The sequence below is a fragment of the Aotus nancymaae genome, unplaced genomic scaffold (assembly GCF_030222135.1).
Source record: "Aotus nancymaae isolate 86718 unplaced genomic scaffold, 86718_ANA_hifiasm-v0.15.2.pri h1tg000011l, whole genome shotgun sequence".
In the NCBI taxonomy this organism is placed as follows: domain Eukaryota; kingdom Metazoa; phylum Chordata; class Mammalia; order Primates; family Aotidae; genus Aotus; species Aotus nancymaae.
The window spans coordinates 15,416,905-15,437,360 of NW_026988422.1; the positions used below are offsets into that span (position 1 = coordinate 15,416,905).

Sequence of the window (20,456 nt, forward strand, 5' to 3'; positions counted from 1 at the left end):
TTCTGACAAATCACCAAATGCCTCTGAGGTATACAGTCTTACTTACCTCACTGTGCTGGTGTTGACATAAAATACATATGAAATCACTTTGCAGACCACCGAGAGCAGTGTGGGAATACATGCATGGTGTTCTTATTACAAGACTACCTCCCACCCCCATTAAATGCTTCCATGTGGTTTTTGAACTCTTGGGTCAGTTTTTAAAATAGTTTTCCTGCCTCCTCCTTTGTTCTCAGCCTGTTGGCAGAAGCCCTTCTTTCTCCTCAGTTTAGTGCTTTGGCTTGACTTAGAAACCAAATGATCAAGTTTGTTACAAACAGTGAGGTAAGTAACAATACCCAGTCACTGAATGACCACATGAGGTATTCTTAAAGTCCATGGGCCTGTGACATCTCATTAGATAATTACTTAAAGACTTGTTTTGTTTGTGCTGTTTGTTCTCAGCTCTGCTTCTGGCAGGTGAGATGAACTGCATTAAGGTGTTTGGTCCATCTCTACCATCTCATTCCTGACTGCCCAGTGTAGGCACCCACCTCAGAGAAAAAAGTCCTTCTTCCACGTACTCTTCCATGATCCAAACTAAAACCCAAAGCCTCTGAAACTCCTTAGGGTAATATTTCAACATCTGAACTGTGCATCAGGGTAAGAAATCTTTTAAAATTTGAGCTAACTTCCATTTAAAATATATGCCTTGATTGTTTTTCCATTTTTCCCATTATCAAATAGAAGAGCTTCGATGTATTATGGTAATAGCAGCAATAAAAACAATCACCATGTATTGAGTGCTTACTATGTGGCAGGGTTGGTATTAAGTGCTGCATGCTCATGATCCATTTTATGAAACTTCCTCTCATCAGGAAGATTCTTTTTTGTTGTGTTTTCAAACATAAACAGATAGGCTTTGAAGCATGCTGACCAGACAGTATGATGCATAAGATCACAGGGTTAGAAGAATTTTACTTTCAGATTAAAACAGGAAAAGTTAAAGATGCCTCATTGTTAATAATCTCAATTTGCTGAAGACCTCAGTCTATGCATAGTGTTTATATTGGTACATTTTTTTTTGAAGTAAGAGATTCCCTAAGAGAGACAGTCATGCATGTTTTTAGCTGAAACATTTCTGTCAGCTGTAAACATGCCTGGAAGTCCGCTGGTCTTTGGTATCCTCATGCTTTCAGAAAATTTATAGAGGCTACGATAGGCTGGCCAACTGTCATTTAAAATAACGTGTCCGCCTGTCACCTTTTATGGGAAGCGTACCTTCCAGATGATATTTTGGCTGCTAGGAAGTTGAAACTTCACCTACGTTAAAATGCTCTGCTGTTTGAAACTTTTACCTTCTGTGTGTTCTTCCTTGAGGCAAGGTCACCGATGAAGCCTTTTTATTTTCACACTCTCCTAACCTGTCTATAAATTGATTCTTCACGGTTGTCATGTTTCTCTCCATAGCATATATAGGTACGTTGTTCGTATGCATGTAGTATTGGTTCTACCATTAATTACCCATGTGACCCTGGGCTTTTTAAGTGTTTTCATCTCTCTGGGTTTGTTTCACCTTCCGTATGTGAAGAGTTGAACCAGGCACTTGCCACGTGGTCCCTTGTGGATTTAGTGCTCCTCAGTCCATAGTGGACCACAACCCCTGAAGACTCTAATCCTTGCTTTGTCAGTGAATGACCCGAGGGCAACTTGCTTAGTCACTGAATGCATTAACAGTCCCATATTTTAAATAAGACAAAGTATCCTGTTTCCTTCTCTGCCACAGAACAATGGTATGTTACTTAATAAGGAGAAATGTTTGCAAAGCACTTGGGAGCTCCTTAAAGGAAGGTGCTCTCTATAATTATTAAGGTGCTATGATGGTGGAGTATAGATATTTCAGGAACTGTCTTACTAAATGGGATATATTTTCAGATTAGTGAGGTGCTCACAACTTTCATTCTGTATGTATAAATTTGAAATGCAGTCACCCAGCAGGAATGAATTATTGTGTTTCAATAAAAATTTTTCCTTCCCACTATTTTCTTGCATATTACTTACAGCAATCCCAAAATGGTTTTAGAAATTATACATAAAATGGATGAGGTCTTGATTGTTGCTCTCCAAGTAAAGAAGGGAAAAGTGAAGATAAATGGTCAGAGATGGCTTTCCAGGTTTAAGCCTATGGTCAGGAATGGCAAGCCTGATTTGTCAGAAGGGGACACAAAGTAAAAAGTGGATACTTGAACTATAACATCAAGGGGAAGGTCATTTAATTTCCTTCACTTTAAAATGATCCATTTTGGGGCTATATAGATGTAGAGTCAGATATGAATTCTATTTCCTTGGCTGAGTGGCTTGGGCATGTAATGTAACCTCTATAAGCCTCAGTTTCCTTATCTATAACTTGAGGATAATATAGTAAGTACCTGTCTCATGAAGGTGTTTTCAAAATTGAAGAGATAAAGCATTTACTACAGGGTATGTGGTCATTTTAAGAAAAATTAAACTGTTCCATTCATCACGAAGGAACCAAGGATAAACGAAACCAACTGCAAAATGATGTGGATGGCATACAGAAGCCAATCCTGAATTTTTAAAAAATTATTTCAGATAATCAATAAAACCAGTGATTATATTGCAGGTATGTAATTCAGAGTTTAGGGTATAGTCTACTCTCTCAAATATATGTGCAAAAAGCAAGAAGTGGTATATGGATAAAATGTCAGCACAGAGCACAGAGAATTCCCTAGGAAAGCAGTCACTGAGCACTAGAGGCACAGAAACCAAACAGCAAGGGAAGAAATTGAGGGGGAGGTGGTGTCCTTTACTGCTTGCCAAGGGTGTTGGGCATGGTAAAAGCATGCATTTTTCTCAATTTTTCAATGCCTCCTCATCACCTTCTTCTCATGGACCAGCTCTGACACTTACTCTGCCATGACTGACAAGTGACCAAAAAAAGAATAAGAAAGATACTACTTAGGTTAGAAGATGCAAAGGGCTCTGCCTGAAGCTCACAAAGTTCAAGTAAAAGTCATCCTAATGGGTACAGACACCCAATTTTGAACAGCAACCTCTTGCTCTGGGGGCTCAGAAAGAACCCACTTATTCTACTGATTTTTCCCCCTCATTTTAACCAGGGCTTCTCCTGAGCTGTGAAGAGGACAATGAATGCTGTTATCAGGAGATTTTTCAGAAGCACTATTCCTACCTGACTCTCCTGTTCTCTCTGCCTCCCCATCATCTGCCCTAGCACAATGCCCTCCTCTTTCGTGAGTATAGTGACAGGTCAAAAAACCACGGCAGGGTGCTTGATGAGACAGCAGGCAGCAAGGAAGCAGGAGAAAGAGGAGAAGGTGGGTAACGGAAGGTGAGGAGGGCAGAAGGAATACTTGAAAGTGCAGGTCCTCTGAATGGGGAACATTCAGACTGGACCAGAAAGTGGGAAAGGTTCAGTATTAACAACGGGAGTCCGCTCAGATGGAATCATATGGAGCTTTTACTGGCTGCAGAGTCTAGTCTCCATCCAGAGAAGTCTGGTTAAAGGGGGGCCCACATGCGTGAGATATCAGTGGTGTGACTGCCTGCCAGCCTTTCTGTTTATTCCGTGGGGATGTGACCCTGTTGCCAGCTTGGACTGTGAGGCTAAGAGGGACTCCCTATTGGGAGCATGCTGCATTCACAAAATATCTGTGGCTTCAGTGACAACTAAGATATTTTAGTTTTAAGCAGAACTTTGGAGAGTTTCACCCATGTTACTTGACTTTTCTTACAACCTTGTGACTAGAGTGGACATTAACATCCCCAGAAGATAGTATCTCCAATTAGAGAGTTGTATTAACATCTTGAAGGTCACCTAAGAAGTCAGTCACAGCTGAGAATATACTACCAGTCTAACCAGATTATCTTCGTCTCCCATTAACAATTCCTTGTTCTCTGGATTATGCTGCAAAATGTATGATGCTACTATAACACATTAATGGCTGTGATAATTTTACAGCATTCATAATTAAGTGTTTTCATATAAATTATGTTATTTAATTCACAGAGCAATCATTTAAAGTAAGTACTACAGATCTGAAAAACTAAGGCTCAGGTTGACTATAGAACTTACCCAAAGTCACTCAGTCAGAAAGTGGTAATATCACGGCTTTCTCACTCCAAGCCTTATACTTGTTCCTTTACACCCACTGGCTTGATACAATTAGTAGTCCAAGTTCCATATGAGGATTAACACATTATCTTGATATGACTGTTATGGCCAATCTCCAACATTGTTATGCTACCATAGTTACTATGTCTATTTACATTGAAATCATGGCTGAAATAGCTGACCTTCTCAAAGTAATAAGCAAAATTATCATATGTGCAGAGGATACCAATGGGCTAAAAACAGTCACCAATGAATGGGCTGTTGATAATAGGATTCAGAAAAGGCCAAAACATTTATCTTTTGTGGGTGAAAAAAAGTATGAACACAGATATGTATACAATATATTCTCTAGCAAAATAAAAAAATTTAAAAGTCTTGCTGTGAAAAGAATGTATCTGTGTATAAGTTCCTTGAATTAAATTCTTCTGGAATGCATGTTCATATTTTAAAATTTTCTTTTATTTATTTTATTTCAATAGGTTTTACAGACCAGGTGGTTATTGGTGAACGTGCACATTCACCAAATGAATGAGTATATAAAAGTATAATATACATGTACATGTATGTGTATGAATTGTACATCTGTGTGTGTGTGTGTTTCTGCTCTCACAGGGTTTACATTCTAATGGGAAGGTGTAAAGATAACACATGATAATACTAATAATACAAGTCAGTACTGCTAAGTACCAGAAGGGATACATTTGCCATGTAATTTGGAAGACTCAACTTACCTCTTATGTGTGAGTGGTTAGTTTCTGTGATATAATTCCACTACAAAAATCAAGCTTTGATCCATAATTTTGATTTACTTTTCCTATTTTATTTATTTATTTTTTTGAGATGAAGTCTCACTCTGTTGCCCAGGCTGGAGTGCAGTGGCGTGGTCTCGGCTCACTGTAACCTCCGCCTCCCAGGTTTAAGTGATTCTCCTGCCTCAGCCTCCTGAGTAGCTGGGATTACAGGTGCCTGCCACCATGCCCGGCTAATTTTTTGTATTTTTAGTAGAGACATGGTTTCACCTTGTTGGCCAGTCTGGTTTCAAACTCCTGAACTCCTGATCTTGTGATCGGCCCGCCTTGGCCTCCCAAAGCAATGGGATTACAGGCGTGAGCCACCAAGCCCAGTCTGATTTACTTTTTCTAAACAGATTCTTATTTGTGGAATTTTAAAGAATGATGTTATGTAACAAAAGCAATCTGACACCATTCTTCTAATTACCTAGGCTCAGCCCTCTAAGGGATTGATTCTCAACTTCAGCATGAACCAGGACTTGTTACACAGACTGCTGGGCTCCATCACCTGAGTGACTGACTCAGGACATCTAGGGTGAGGGTGAAAGAAGGTGGAACGTAATTTGCATGCTGCTAGTGCGGGGATCGCACTGCTCCAGGGTTATCTTTGAATCTTCCCTATTGCTTGCCTTCCACATCCATGTTGACACCAAGGCTTATCCTTCTTATAGTCTCTATCTTTCCCTTTCATTTCCATTCCATTATTTGACTTCTCTTTTTTCTCTTGATGGAAGGGGGCAGACAGGAGGATTGCTTTGTTCCCTGACAGGATGGTTTGTTTTTTTCTTGAATTCTGTTGCTTCCAAACATGCCCTTAATTCTTAGTTTCCTTTCTCACAACTTTTATGAATTTGCATTAAGTGAATGAAAGAAATTCCTAGAGGTAATGAAGTCCTACCGTGGTTTGTTTAGCAGTTGATAAAGAGTATTTAGATGAGGAATTTTATTTTACTCTTATAAAAATTGTTAAGGAATAAAAATATTCTTGTTATGAAGAATATTCAAGAGAAATCCAAGGAGTATAACATAGTTTCAGCATTTAAATTCCAAAGAGGAAAGACACATGTCAAATGTGTATTATTCAAAGACAAGAAATAGAGCAAAGAAACTTAGTGTCTCCTGGGTGGTAGGGGCAAAAAGTAATAATGATGAGGATTTTTTTTAATTAAGTAACACTTTGCCTCTTCTGAAAAGCTCTCACATGCATCATACATTTAAAACTACTTAAAAGGCAAAAAAAAAAAAAAAATCATTTCTATTTTAAACTCAAAGAAACTGAGGGTTATGAAATCAATTGACTTGTTGAAGGACACATAGCCCTTTAGAAGAAACAAAACTGGATCCAAATCATCTAATTCCAATACAATAATCTTTCATTTATGCCTCCACTTAAAATTTCTGTGTTATATTCACTATGAAATATGATTTACAATTAAAGCTTCCTTGATTCTTAAAGGTAGAGCTTAGCTCCAAAATCAATATGACATGCTACGTCTTTGTCTCCAATACTTGTTGTTATTATTTTTTGAGACAGAGTCCTGCTGTGTTGCCCAGGCTGGAGTGCACTGGTGTGATCTCCGCTCACTGCAACCTCTGCCTCCTGGGCTCAAGTGATCTTCCTACTGCCTCCCAAGTAGCTGGAACTATAGGCATGCAGCACCATGCCTGACCAATTTTTATAGTTTTTGTAGAGCTGGGGTCTTGCCAAGTTGTCCAGGCTGGTCTCAAACTCTTGGGCTCAAGTGATCCTCCCACCATTACTTCCCCAAGTGCTGGGATTACAGGCATGAGCCACCATGCCTGGCTTCAAACACTTTATTTCAAGAATGTGGACTATTAACATAGAGCAGTACAAAATTGTAATTGGAATCTGAATCTTAGAATTGATTCTCTTCAGGTTTTTTTTTTTTTTTTTAAGAGATGGGTACCCAGGTTGGCCTTGAAAATCCTGGGCCCATGAGACCCTCCCGTCTCAGCTTCCTGAGTATCTGGGACCATAGGTGTGTACCATCACACACAACTTATCTCTGCAGTTGTTGAAAGCAAGTACCATCTATATTAAACTTTGAAGATACTGAATTGCTAAACCAGTCACTCTGCAGATCTATTGGTTTGCATAGTAGCTGTGATGGAGAAAACCCAAAATTCTTTCTTTTTAACTTTGTCAAGCTATTATTTCTTTTTAGGATTCTTTTGGTTGGAGTATGGGTGGGAACACTGAGTCCAAACCTACTCTTGGAAATATCTCTGTGCTCTCTAGAATCTTTCTATACTAACATTTGGACATTTTGCTCTGAATTTTTTTCACTTCCACTAGGCTCTTGGAAAGTTGTGAGGCTCCTCTTTTTTTAAAATATTTTCCCCAGAAATTGAAAAGAACTTTGTTTGGAAATGTGAGCTACAACGAATGCAGGTCTTGAATTATTTCCACATGTTCTGGCTGTCACGCCTTTTGAAAATCTAGACCAATTGTTCTAAAAGTTTGTTAGGTTAGGGGGCCCTTCAGTTAGACAAAAGTCTGGAAAGGCAGATAGGATTTCCAAACTGCCACTGCAAATAATTCTGGAATAAAAGGGAAGAGCATTACTTCTTTTAAATTGGGTGCCTGATTGATATATGTACATTATGATTTTCAGATGGGGCTATATTATACACACCATTACAACAACATTCATAATTTACTGAAGATGTTCAGAATTTACTGGAGAACTGAAGTACACACTTTAAGCATAACTCAGATTTATAAAATGACTCTACCTACAGCTTCTGCATCTATAATGTCTGAGTGTACAAATCCTTTGCTGGTTTTCTCATGCGAAATTCCAGTTATCTTGGTTAGCCAGAGAATTCTTTGGTGAATTCATTGGAGAAATGTATTTATACATCAAGAAGATACTTTTTGGTAGTACACCGAAAATTTTATGTTGCAAATTTAAAGCCTTATTTCACTTATCTAACAGAATGTGTGAATTTTATATCTGATAGGTCTGCTTGAAGAGATGTACAGAGGGGAGAGTAGGTATGCTTACAGATCCAAGAACAGCAAAGTCAACTTTGGCTAAGGAGACACTTCCACAAATGGTCCTTCCTGTATCTCTCCTGAGGATCCTTAATTTAAGGCCTTATAAATCAGCTATCTGGGGGAGGAAAGTATATACACTATGTGATAGCACTCTACAAATCATAAGTTGCTCAAAATAAACACATTACTATTTGATTAATTCACCTAATAATGGTGATACCCATATCACATGAAAAATTTCTTGTGATTGACCTCAGGTTATTAGTGCATTCACATTTATCCCAAATAAACATAGTGACTTATCACTACCCAATTTTCTTCCTAAATTCAGTAGTGAATCACTTTATTTATTTGGAAGTGTGAATACTGTGATCCTGAAAAACTGATTCTCATAAAAGTACGCACATTAATGTACATAATGTTCTGACTTAAATAACACTGCAAAGAAGGCAAAGTTTATCTTAAGCAATGTTCCATTTCAGTTGTACAATTCCAAGTTTGATGGCTTGCCTCCATCTCTGTTGCTTTCTTTCCCTTCAGTCCCCAATCTAAACTTTGCTGTTTTATGCCCTGTCTCTTGGATTCCTACTAGCTGATCTGGGAAACAAGGTTGTTTTGACAGACTAATTTGTTTTCATGTATCAGAATTCAAGCATATACCTTTTCCCTGGTAAATTATTCATCATTTAATAGGGGTATTCTGAGGCACAGTGACTCACGCCTATAATCTCAGAACTTTGGGAGGCTGAGGCAGGCGGATGGCTTGAACTCAGGAGTTTGAGACCAGCGTGGGCAACATGGTGAAACCATATCTCTACAAAAAACAAAAAAATTAAATGGGTGTGGTGGCATGCGCCTGTAGTCCCAGCTACTTGGGAAGCTGAAGTCGGGGCATTGCTTGAGCCGGGGAGGTTGAGGCTACAGTGAGCCGAGATCATGCCACTGCACTTCAGCCTGGGTGACAAAGTGAGATCCTGTCTCACCAAAAAAAAAAAAGAATTTCAAATATAATGATCATTACTGTTGTAGGTATACTTAGGTCCAAGAGAATCTATGTGAAATCACAGTCGCTTAGGTGGTCACTTATTTGGAGGCACATCAATGGAATGCGCAATTTTATGGGGATTCCATATCTCTGTCCCATTATGGAGCTAGGAAAAAGAACTGGCTGAGAGGTCAGGAGATCTTAGCTCTGGAATCACAGAATCCAGGGATGAAACACAATCTTACCCATCTTGTTAACTGAATCCTGTGTACAAAATTCCTAAAAATATTCATCCATTCTCTTCTTGAATGCCTCTAATTATAGAAATGCACTCCATTTAAAAGCATCTATCTGATATTAGGGCAGGTTCTGATTGTTAACAAACTTTTTCTTTTATTTAGTGGAAAGTATCTCCTGATAGCGTCCAATCATTGGTCTAGTTCTACCTTTTGGAGCCAAACTATACAAACTGAATGTCTACTCCTCTTAACCATCTTAATAATAGCTATCACTTATAGATCACTTATTATGTGAAGAACTACTCTAAAGACTTCACATACATTAATTTATTCTCAAGACAACACTACAAGGAAAATCAATACTATTTTCATTTTATAGACAAGGAAACTGAAGTATAGAAAAGTAATTTTTTCAAGGTGACAAGGTTTAGTAGTGGCTAAGCCTGAATTCAAAGCCAAGCCATCTTGCTCTAGAGCTCAAGCTCTTCCTGACCACAATAAGCTGCCTCTGAAACACAAATACTTGAATATGGCTTATATGATGCCTCAAGTCTTCTCTTCGGCAGTCTGGACATCCCTAGGACATCCCTTCTCCATAAAGGGTTTCTGTAATGGTGTCTCTCGGTGGCAGGGTGCTTTGTTCTTATGATGGGAGGAACACAGTTGGGGCTTTTAGAAGAGGCTTTGGTGGGGTCTCTTTAAAATCTGAAATGACAACCCCAAACCTTCCCTTCAATCTGCTCTCTTACCTTGCCTTCCCACAGACCCCTCAGCCCCTGCTGCCAGGCTTCCGGGTAGGGCAGCACTCACCTGTGTGTACGAACATGTGCTTGACGTAGTTCTGTTTGGCGGTGAAAGTCTTGTTGCAAAGAGTGCACTCATAAGGCTTTTTTTCGCCTTGCCCACTGGCTGTGCTGTGGCCTGCGGATGAGGCCAGGGGCTGTGGCGCTGGCAGCTGTGCAGTAAAGGTCGACAGGCCGGGCTGGGACACTGTCACAAACTGGGTCTGCTGGCCTGCCAGGGGCTGTGGCAGGCTGAAGAGGAAAGGCTTGGGGCCGCTACCCGCGGGCTGGGTAGTGAAGAGGGCTGGCAGGTAGGTGTTGCCAGCTGTGCCAATGACCTGTGTGTTGCTGGTCAAGGTCAGAGGCATCCTCAGGTTGCTGGTGAGGGTTTCTGTCTGGCGTAAGTAGAGCTGGGTACTTGGCAATGGCTGCCCAATGGACGTGCTGACCGAAGGCTGTTGCAGAACGCTCTTGTCGGAGCTGTTGCTGACAGTGATAACTGTGCTGTCCATCTCCACTTCATTGCTTCTCTCCGGAGAGGAAGCACCTGTTTCTAGCTGGTTTGGCTGTGGACCACCTTCGGCAGGGGCTTCTGCAGCCTGCTCGGGTTGGGCGGGTTCAGCTTGGCTGTCCCGCGCCGCCCCAGGCCCAAACTGCTGCTCCACCGAGTCAGGCTCGGTGCCTATGGAGGAGCTGACGCCCGAGTCGAAGCTTTCACCTTTGGGCTCACTCTCGGTACCCTCGGCCTGGTCTGTGTCTTCCGTGCACTCCTCGGATTCGTTGCGCTCCAGGATCTGCACCCTTTGCTGCCCGTAGTAGTCGTAATCGTCCTCCATCTCCTGCTTGATGTGGATGTTGCCCACTAGGGTCTGGATGCGCACAGGCCGGGGCTGCTTGCGGCAGTGCGTGGTCTCGGGGGTGGTGGACAGGTAGCGTTCCATCTGCTGCGAGCGCTCGTGGATGCGTGTGATCCAGCTGGGGTCTTCCATGTGGTGGTCACGGGGCAGGCCTAGCGCAGTCTCGTGGTGGCTGACCACTGCGCCGCTGTAAAAAGAGCGCTCGCCGCTGCCATTCTGCATGGAGCACGCATAGAGTGCCGAGTAGATCCTGTCCACGCTGTGCTGTGGGTGGCTCTGCAGGTAGCCAGATTCCGTGTCGCTGCTCTGGCCCGAGGTGCCTGACTCGGGCGTGCCCCGCGGCGTGTCCTGGCCCGAGTCCTGGATCCCCGGGAACACATCGCCCACGTTCTGTGACACGATGCGCGTGCACTCGTCGATGACTGTTTTGATCTGCAGGATGCTGGCGGCCGTGAGGATCTGCAGAGCTTCCGACTGCGAGACCCGTAGCACACCGCTGTACATGAAGTCAATGAGCTTTTGCACTGACTGCACTGACACCACCGACGGGATCTCGATGTCGCTGTAGCCAAGCAGCAGTTTGTCCTGGAAGAAGGGGCTGCCGGCTGCCAGCACGCAGCGGTGTGCGCGCAGCATGCTCCCGTGGATGCGCACCGTTACGTCACAGAAGTGGCCACGGTTGCGCTGCTCGTTGAGGGTCTCGAGCACGGAATTGCTGAAGTTGTGAAGGTTGATGCTGTGAATGCGCTCGGTCATCCCCTTGCAACTGATGTCACCTGCAGCATGTCAACGCAGACACAAAACAGGGCATGGGTCAGATCTAGTTGGCTGCATTCCTAACACCTAGGTTTCAGGTGAGTAACGGTCATGGCTCCTAGAAGCACCGCCCTTACATAGGCAAGCGGGGAGATGGACAGGTTGCGGCATAAAGCTGCAGGTATGATGGCCTAAGGGAATAGGGCCTTGAATTTTGCTCCAATTCCAGTCTTAGTGCTGCAGCCATTTTGGGCATCCATATTAATTTCTCAGAGCTGCAGCTGAGGTAGAGTGGCCTAATAACCAGATGGTTTGTTTGCCTGCTATTCCTACAGCAAAGAACTGAAAGGCAGATGGAAGACTTGTTCTTATGAACACTCTACCTCCACTTTATGTTTATTTATGTATTTATTTACTTTGCCTCCACTTTAGACAGGCCTAAGCCTAGGTCCGTTGGGAAAGTTTACATCTCCCCCAACTTATCAAAGTCCCTTATTTTATTTATATACAGTGACCACTTTCATAGTTAACAAATAAACTCCCTTCCTATTATAAGTTATATGGCATATTATCAAAACCCACAACATGTATGCAAAAATTCTTGGAAAATTCAACCCAGACTAAGATGTCTACCCAACAGTCACTACCATGTTTTCCAGATGATTGATAGACTCCAGAAAGCAATCTGCTAGCTAAAGGGGCACTCCATGGCTGCTTTCTGTATCTACTCATTCTTCTTGGTCGTCTCTGACAACCTGTTTGAGCACTTTCTAGGGTGGTTGCATGTGATATAGATGGTTTTCTGAATTTTCTGAGGCTTAATGAAGAAGGAATGTTAAAAAGGTCAGAGATGGCAGTTCTTACCCAGGAGACTAGAGTACATTGGTGATCCTATCTATTATTCAAATGTGGTGCTTTCAAGAGTGAAAGGGAGCATTGTTAATAATTAGGCCAGGATAGCAGAAGTAAACCAGGAGTGGGATATACGATCTCCTTGGGTAATAGGGTGCTTTATGTCCTTGCCTCAGGGAAGTATTAAACAGCTCCCGGGGGAAGGCAACAGCTACATGGAGGCTGCAGATAGCGCCACTCCTATACTGTAGGCTGTATGACAAGGGATAATGTTGATACGATTTGGATTCAGAATGAGAAACAAAACAGGTGGCTACAGCAGTAGGTCTTAGGGCTTTATTAGTTTTCTAGCTCACCTCTAGGATGGCTCTAGAGAATCCCCCTCCAAATAATGCTTCAATCGGATTCCCCCTTCTTGCCTTTACAACTGAACAATCAGCTAGGGAAAGTGAAACAAGTGGGCTTTCAAAACCAAATGGCCCAAGCACTGATTGTTGGCCTGTGGCCCAAATCTCTCCGTCTTGTGAGAAGCCACCTGAGAGGTAACAGCCTTCAGATGGGAAGAAGGCCTACCTCCTCACACTCTTTCTGCTCTACCTGGGGACAGAAGACTTGTTCAGGAAACTGAGTTCAATGAACTTTTCTACCTTGCTTCACTCAATCACCCTCAAATGGTATGAGCTTAACTTAAAAAATGTTCAATAATACAATTTGCGCTAATTTGTGTAAGAGCATTTTCTTGTTCTGACTCTATCAGGTCTGTTATGTGCCTAAGATATTGTATTAGGCTACAGATTCCATCATTTTAACTTATGTAAGACAAGCTCTCTTTAGCAGATTAAAAAGTTAAGGTGTATCTCCTGTAACTGTGTTAATACAAAGTATGGTCCTAAAGGAAGGCACAAATAAGCCAGGAAGGGCTGTTCAGGAACTCAATCAGCAGCAGACCAAATTTCAAGTTCTTGCTGAGTTCATCATACAGACATACCACGATAGTAATCACAAGAGAACTTTTTTTAGGGGTTACTGTTCTAACTGCTTTATGTGTATGATTTCATTTAATCTTCACAGCAACCATAGGAGTAGATGATATTATTCTCATTTTTAGGTGAGGAAACTGAGGCCAGAGAAATTAAGCAACTTGCTCAAGTACACACAGGCAATTGCTGGTAGACTGGCATTTAAACCCAGGCAGTCTGGCTCTAGAGTTCACCCTCTTAACTGCTTCACTGTATTGCATAGTTTGCCCCTGAATGAGGTCTGGCCCTTAAGGATCCACGGATCTGTTGTAAAGCTGTGTGAAAGGCTTTGCCCAGTACTACCTCCAGCTACTTTTATACCTATCCATGACTTAGCATGGTTTTCATGTTTCTAGGCTGTGATGCTTCGGCATAGCCTCAGTCAGCTAACCTAAATAATTCATTATTATTATTATTATTATTATTATTTTGAGACAGGGTCTCTCTCTGTTGCCAGGCGCCAGGCTGGAGTGCATTGGCACGATCTTGGCTCACTGCAACCTCCGCCTCCCAGGTTCAAGCAATTCTCTTGCCTCAGCCTCCTGAGTAGCTGGGACTACAGGCACTTGCCACCACGCCCAGCTAATTTTTGTATTTTTTAGTAGAGACGGGGTTTCACCATGTTGGCCAGGATGTTCTCAATCTCTTGACCCCATCATCCACCTGCCTCAGACTCCCAAAGTGCTGGGATTACAGGCATGAGCCACCACGCCTGGCCAAGAACTTATATTTTTAGACGTCACGTTGCAAGAAGTAAAACAACTATTTTGGCACTATGATGTATAATTTTCTATATACAATTTTACTATCACTAAGGTCTCTTTCATATAAGTAAAACAGTAAGCGGTAAAACTGGTTGTGTCTGCGATCACCACTTTGTAGGATGGATTTATTACATTTTTTTCTACACAACTGAAAACACTCTTTAAACACACATTTGCTCATAGCACTAGTTACAGCAATAACACTAGAGATGTCATATATGATAGAGTTTTCTTTCAAATAATTCCGGTAAGTAGCTCTATCACAATTATCATAATAATTAGTATCCATATAGTGTTTGACAGTGTATACAACTTTTTTACATGTAACATCTCATTTATTCCTTACAACAATCCTATATGTGTTCCGGACAGGTTTTTTTTTTTTTTTTTTCTTTTACAGAGTCTTTCTCTGTTGCCCAGGCTGGAGTACAATGGCACAATCTCAGCTCGCTGCAACTTCCACCTCCCGAGTTTAAGCGATTCTTGTGCCTCAGCCTCTCGAGTAGCTGGGATTACAGACGTGTGCCACCACACCTGGATCTTTTTTGTATTTTTAGTAGATGGGGTTGCACCATGTTGGCCAGGTTGGTCTCGAACTCCTGACCTCAAGTGATCGGCCCGCCTCGGCCTCCCAAAGTGCTGGGATTACAGGCATGAGCTACTATGCCTAGCCCTTCAGGATAGGTCTTATTATTACTATTTCATATAAGAGAAAGTTGAGGCTCTCAAAATGTCTAAATGACTTGCCCAAAGTTTTACATAGTAGCAAGTGGCAGGATTGGGATTAGAACCTATGCCTCTTGATGCTTTTTCCACTGCATAACAACAGTGGACCACTGAGGAATGAAACTTGAAGTGCCCAAAGATCAAGAGTTATCTTAATTCTCAGTAGAAAAAAAGAAAGACGCTGAAAGTAATGAGGAAGGTTGCTTTAGAGATGAGAAGTGAACATACATAATCACACACACACACAATTTCATGAGAAAAATACAAACTGACCAGACTGGATTGCAAATTTAGTTCATCTAAACAATCAAGTTATCTACTAAATAGTCTGAGTTAAGACTATTGTGATAATATTGCCACCAACTTAATTAAAAACCACAAAGACAAACTTAAACCTGCACACGTACACAACCTGGCCTGAAATGCCTGGTTGAATTTTATAGACACAATTCTTAAATATCTCCCTGAGTACACTGGCCCCACACTGCAGTGAACAGCCATGAAAAGCTGAATCGTTTTTGCTGATATGAGTACAGATGCAAAGGGGGACCCTGCCTCCCCATTCAAGCACACCTCATTCCTCCAGCACACAATGCTGAGGCAATTCCTTTCCCAGGCTTTCTTTTATTTTTAACACTAATACAGTGGGAAAAAGTTTCTGCCACAGCAAGGCAAAGTCCAGGCTTTTGTGAGCATGTCCTTTTCATCCAATGGGCATTAATGTATAGATTCCAATGGAATAAATCTGAAATACTCTACTGTAGAAGATTTGTCCCCCATTGAAAACAAATCTTGATTAGATGGTTATTCACGGAGTGTATAGGAAGGAATGGTGTGAAAATGCTAACTCTATTATTTCTTAGATTGGCACTGAATAGGCATTTGGGCTATTCAAAAAAAAAAAAAAAAACCCAAACCCCAACTCTATCAACTGTACAAAACTGCAAAACTTTACATAGATTATGTGATTATGTGTATTTGGGGATCCTCCCCACCCGAAATAAAAAATGCACAGTGTTATGAACACAGAACTGATGGCAAAATGAAAAAGTGATAAAAATAGTTCTCTGTTTTAAAATAATAACCTACCTCCTTTTCACTAGAGTAAAAATACAGAGTCAGCCTGTGATGGCATTCACTGGAAACATGGAAGGAATTGCAGTAATGAAAGTCATCATGTATTCTAAGTGACTGTTCTGTGAGAGCACAACGCAGACAGGGCTCCAGCAGGGGTGAGTACTGAAGGGAAAATCTGCCTGTGGGGAATTGGGGATAGAGGGCCTGACTCTCTGTTTTGCAGGAACCTTGCTCCTGCCTGTCCCTTAAGCTGCAGGGGTCCAGGGATAGGACTTAGCATGAGAATAAAAAGCTGCCTGCTCACAAGAGAAAATGAGCAAGAAAGGAAACAGCAGGCAATACAATCTCTTTTAATTAGGTGTGAAATCCAGTCCTTTCTCAATCAGGAGAGCAAAAGGATATATAAAATGAGACTAGTGCAAGGGTAAGATGCTATAGAGGGGGATGGGGATTTAAAGTCTCTGGACTTGGAAGGAAACACCAGCTCTCAAATGAAAACCAATATAAATTTCAGTCAAGTCAATAAGTCTAAGTCAAGTGGCAGGGCCAGAAAGCCTTAGAGCTTTCAATCTGGCCCACCAGATGAGGTGAGTGGGTCTGCACATGAAACAGGTGCAGCTTGTTAAGTTAGTCACACTAGGGAAGAGCCAGTCATCTCTGGAGAAAGGGGGGATGTATTTTGGTGACTGAGCCCCCTTATTCTCCAAACCCCCTGCCTGGGGTAAGAACTCGGTTGTATCTACTTTACCTACTCATATATGCCAAGGGAGTCCTGCTGAATCCCTGTACTAGAGGAGGTATACTAGTTTCTTGCTCAGAGGTTCCATCCAGAGCAAATGACCCTGCACCACCCTTCTTTCTCTTTCTATCTCACTGGTATCGTCACAGTCTTGGAAGGGTGGCTGGGAGCACTGGAGAAACCACACATGCAAGTGGAAGGTGGCAAGCAGACAAGATCTCTTTCTCCTACCCTGGTTTCATATACCTAGCATATCCCAGCTGTTAACTACCTTGGTAGTGAGACTAGGGAAGGTCATCAGCCTGTGGAAGGGAGAGCTGTACAGTTTTACTTACCCATTCTTGGGTGAAAAGGGGGATGTTTTGGGCTATCTCCCAGTGAGGGTTCTCCTCTGTCTTCCAGATTGTCTAAGCCCAGTGTGGAGGAACCATCAGGGATTTCAGCACGTTTTTTAGCCATCAGTAACAGAATTCTTTGCATAAAACATAAATCAATTGTTGAAATTTTGCAGAAATTTGACTTTAAACTTGTATAAATTTGACTTTCAAACATATTTGTAGGAATGCCTAGATATGAAAGTTGGGGACTACCTGGATGTGCTTTTTTAGTCACTATTTATTATTGTAGCTAGACAAAGATATTAAAAATTACCAACTTATTTACAGTATTTACAATACCATTCTATTTATGATCCCAATACTGTAATTGGGTATGTCTTCAATATTACTTGAATTTTTATTCATTCACAGAACATTTTTAGAGAATACTTAAAAGTATTTAAAGGGCCTTGGTTTTATGTGTGGGTTTTAGGGGGTACATATAGTTTTCATGAATGGACGTGTTTATACTTTAATAGGAATAAGGTCAGTGGCTTTCATTAAAGTCTCAAAGAGGTCTGTGTTTTACCCAAATTAAGAGTTGTGGATTGAGATTCAGGCCTCCCTCTTTAAAATACTTGTAACTACTTTCAATAATCAAAGCTTCTAAAACTGATGCATACTTTGTGATTGCATTACTTTCTGATGCATTAGGTCTGTTGAATTGAGATTTTCCATTTACTTAAGTCGAACTGATATTATTTTGTATAATAAAGCAAATAATGTTAGCCAAAATGAGAAAAGTTACTTTTCAGAAGAGAGTTCTTAAAAAGGATTGAAAAGGAAGACAGATAACTACTAACACTAGCAGAAATCTGGATTATGACAGCGTATAGTTTATAACTGTTGAGGCTAACTATTGTTTAGCAAAACTTGTTTTTCTCAAGTAGATTCCTTTTGATAGTTAAGACAAATCCATAGAAGAATCAGAAAACAACCTTTAACATTTTTTGACTGTTAAAAATTAGATATAGTGGTATAATTTGAATAAGAAATAAACATTAAATATATACATCTAATCAGCCAACAAAATAGAGTTTACTTGCAAGATCTGTAGTACTTCTAATGGGGAGCTTGCCTTTGTTTTTTCCTCCCTCCCTTTCTTCCTTTTTGCTGTTATGCCACTAAGTTTTACTAAGCTTCAAGTATGGGGAACAAGGAGGCAAAATTGTGAACTAGAAAAACATTTGCCCTGTGAGTCTCAGGCCCATCTCCAAATCTTGACTTACCTTCCATACCTGAGTTATTTTTCCTCTCTTCACGCCACCAAAAAAATAAGAGCTTTGTACTTTATCTAAGGAGAAGAGATTTATATTACTAGTGGGATTTTTGGGTCTAAAGGAGAAAGTAATTCCAGAAAAGACTTTTTACTTGGCCTTAGAGGTCTCACAGTTTCCCTCAGTTAGCCCAGGTCTTTGGCTTGCCTGATTTTATGTTAAGTCTGCTGTTATCTCTAAGAAAGGATCAGGACATGCCTGCCCATATTGTAAAATTGTAAATACAGCTGACTTATGAGGTTGGTTTTGGGGCCACTTGAATTTTCACCAATTCACTAGTAAAACATTTACTGAGAATATCCCAGTATAAATGGAACGATAAGGACACAAATGATCTGAAATCTAAAACAATGGAAGAAATCCATCCCTAAGGATCTCTGATATTTGAAACATATATTAATCAACTTCTCCCAGACCTCAACGCTCAGGAACATTTCTAGAGAATACTTAAAAGTATTAAAAGTAAAATCTGCATTTTGCTTTTCTTTATGGAGCCTGTGAATATCATAACTGATCATGTTTCCCTCTTGTCTCTGTTTACTAGGGAGCTCAGAATAAAAATTTAGGCTCCCTTTTAGCAACTAGGTAGGACCTCATGGTATGCTTTTCTATGTAAAATTTTCACCAGCTTCATTATATTATCAATTATTTATTTTACCTCTGATTTCTTTTTTTGTATTATATAGAAATATACTTCCTACATATTTATCAATAATTGAATATTCTTTTAAGCCACCTTAAATCCTTTAGTTATGAGGTGAGGGCATAATCTATCAGTCAACAAGTGATCGAGCAGCCACTTTATGAAACCAATTCCAATCATAATTTAAAACTTCAGTCTTGAGTATTATCACGCTATATGCTTTATGAATTTTTCATACTTTGAGCATCTGGTTCCAGTGAGGTAAACTGTTGAAATTTACTTTACAGTATAGTTTGTGAAAATTAAGTTTTACTCTGTGAATAAAGGCATTGGATAGATAATTCCAGACAACATTCTGAAAGACACTTATGCTCTTATTCCAAAGTTGAAATGAAGGGGAGAAGACCTGCTGGGACTAAGGAGAAAAGTCAATGAAATCTGAGGTTTATGCCTTTAAATCCTCTTATATTGTAAACCTTTTGAAACACCTTTTAGGAGTTTCGTTTTTTCTCTCTCTAAAGTGCTTTCCTTACAAATTTAGCTACTGCCCTCTTGTAGCCTTTTCCTTCGTTCGCTAAATCTGGGGAACAAAAATACAGAGATGCTACATGCGTGGGTGGGATACAAAAATGAACCTAAATCTACTTAAATTCACAAAGTTGTGCTGTTTGAACTTAGCTTTGAATAGACCTTAAAGAAGGATCTATATATTTATATGTACAGCTAATAAGTTAGGTCTTTTGTTTTGCTTAAAAAGAAATTATAAGTTTAAAAAGTGAGTGTATGAAAATCAGCATATTCTTAATAATCTGTTCTTGTGGTCTCTACAACATTATATTCTAATTTTACAGAAAAAAAACCACAGGTTTTTAAATTCAGTGAGTTCAAAGATTCAGTATAACTCCCAGGTACGGCATTTCTTTAAAGAATATCATCACTCAGTGATGTGTAGGGTTAGGTAAGAAACTAATTTTTTGACTTCAGAAAAACTTTTATCTGGACTTCAATGAGGGAGAAAACATAACTCAATAGTGTCATTAAAAAAAAGTTTTCTGACAAAAATTATCATCGAGTTCCTAATTCATAGAACTTCCTTTAGTCCTCTACTGCTGTGTCAGTCTGAAACTGCTTTTGAAGCAGGTCTTCAAATTCATGCTCAAATGTTCTCTTTGTTTAGGTCTTACTGAAAAAAAAAGTTGCTTCCAATGAGACTGCTGTTTTTCAAGAGTATCTTTGGTTGTTGGTAGGATGGGGATGCAAGATTTCTCTATGGAATTGAGCCATGATAGATCATTTTACTGAGGAGTAAAGACTTTCTATCCCAAAGCAACAGGGAAAAGCCAAGGAAAAAGGTAAATCTGTTTTGCTGGGTGACTGGTTAAAATGGAAGCACTCAGGTGATTTGTATGGGCTAGGTT

At 40.6% G+C, this 20,456-nt stretch overlaps 1 protein-coding gene across 30 annotated transcripts in view; it reads right to left on the bottom strand.

The window, feature by feature from the left end:
• The window catches only part of ZBTB20 (zinc finger and BTB domain containing 20), an 822,970-nt gene that overhangs the window by 25,897 nt on the left and 776,617 nt on the right, over positions 1–20,456 (bottom strand). For 28 of the 30 annotated variants that reach the window (XM_064374645.1, XM_064374627.1, XM_064374639.1 and 25 more), the window contains one exon: positions 9,980–11,584. In XM_064374645.1, coding sequence (XP_064230715.1) covers positions 9,980–11,584 — 1,605 coding nt within the window. Of the gene's footprint in view, positions 1–9,979; positions 11,585–17,076; positions 18,060–18,347; positions 18,382–20,456 lie in introns of those variants that run through there. The other 2 variants (XM_012463978.2, XM_012463967.3) reach the window with 2 other exon arrangements.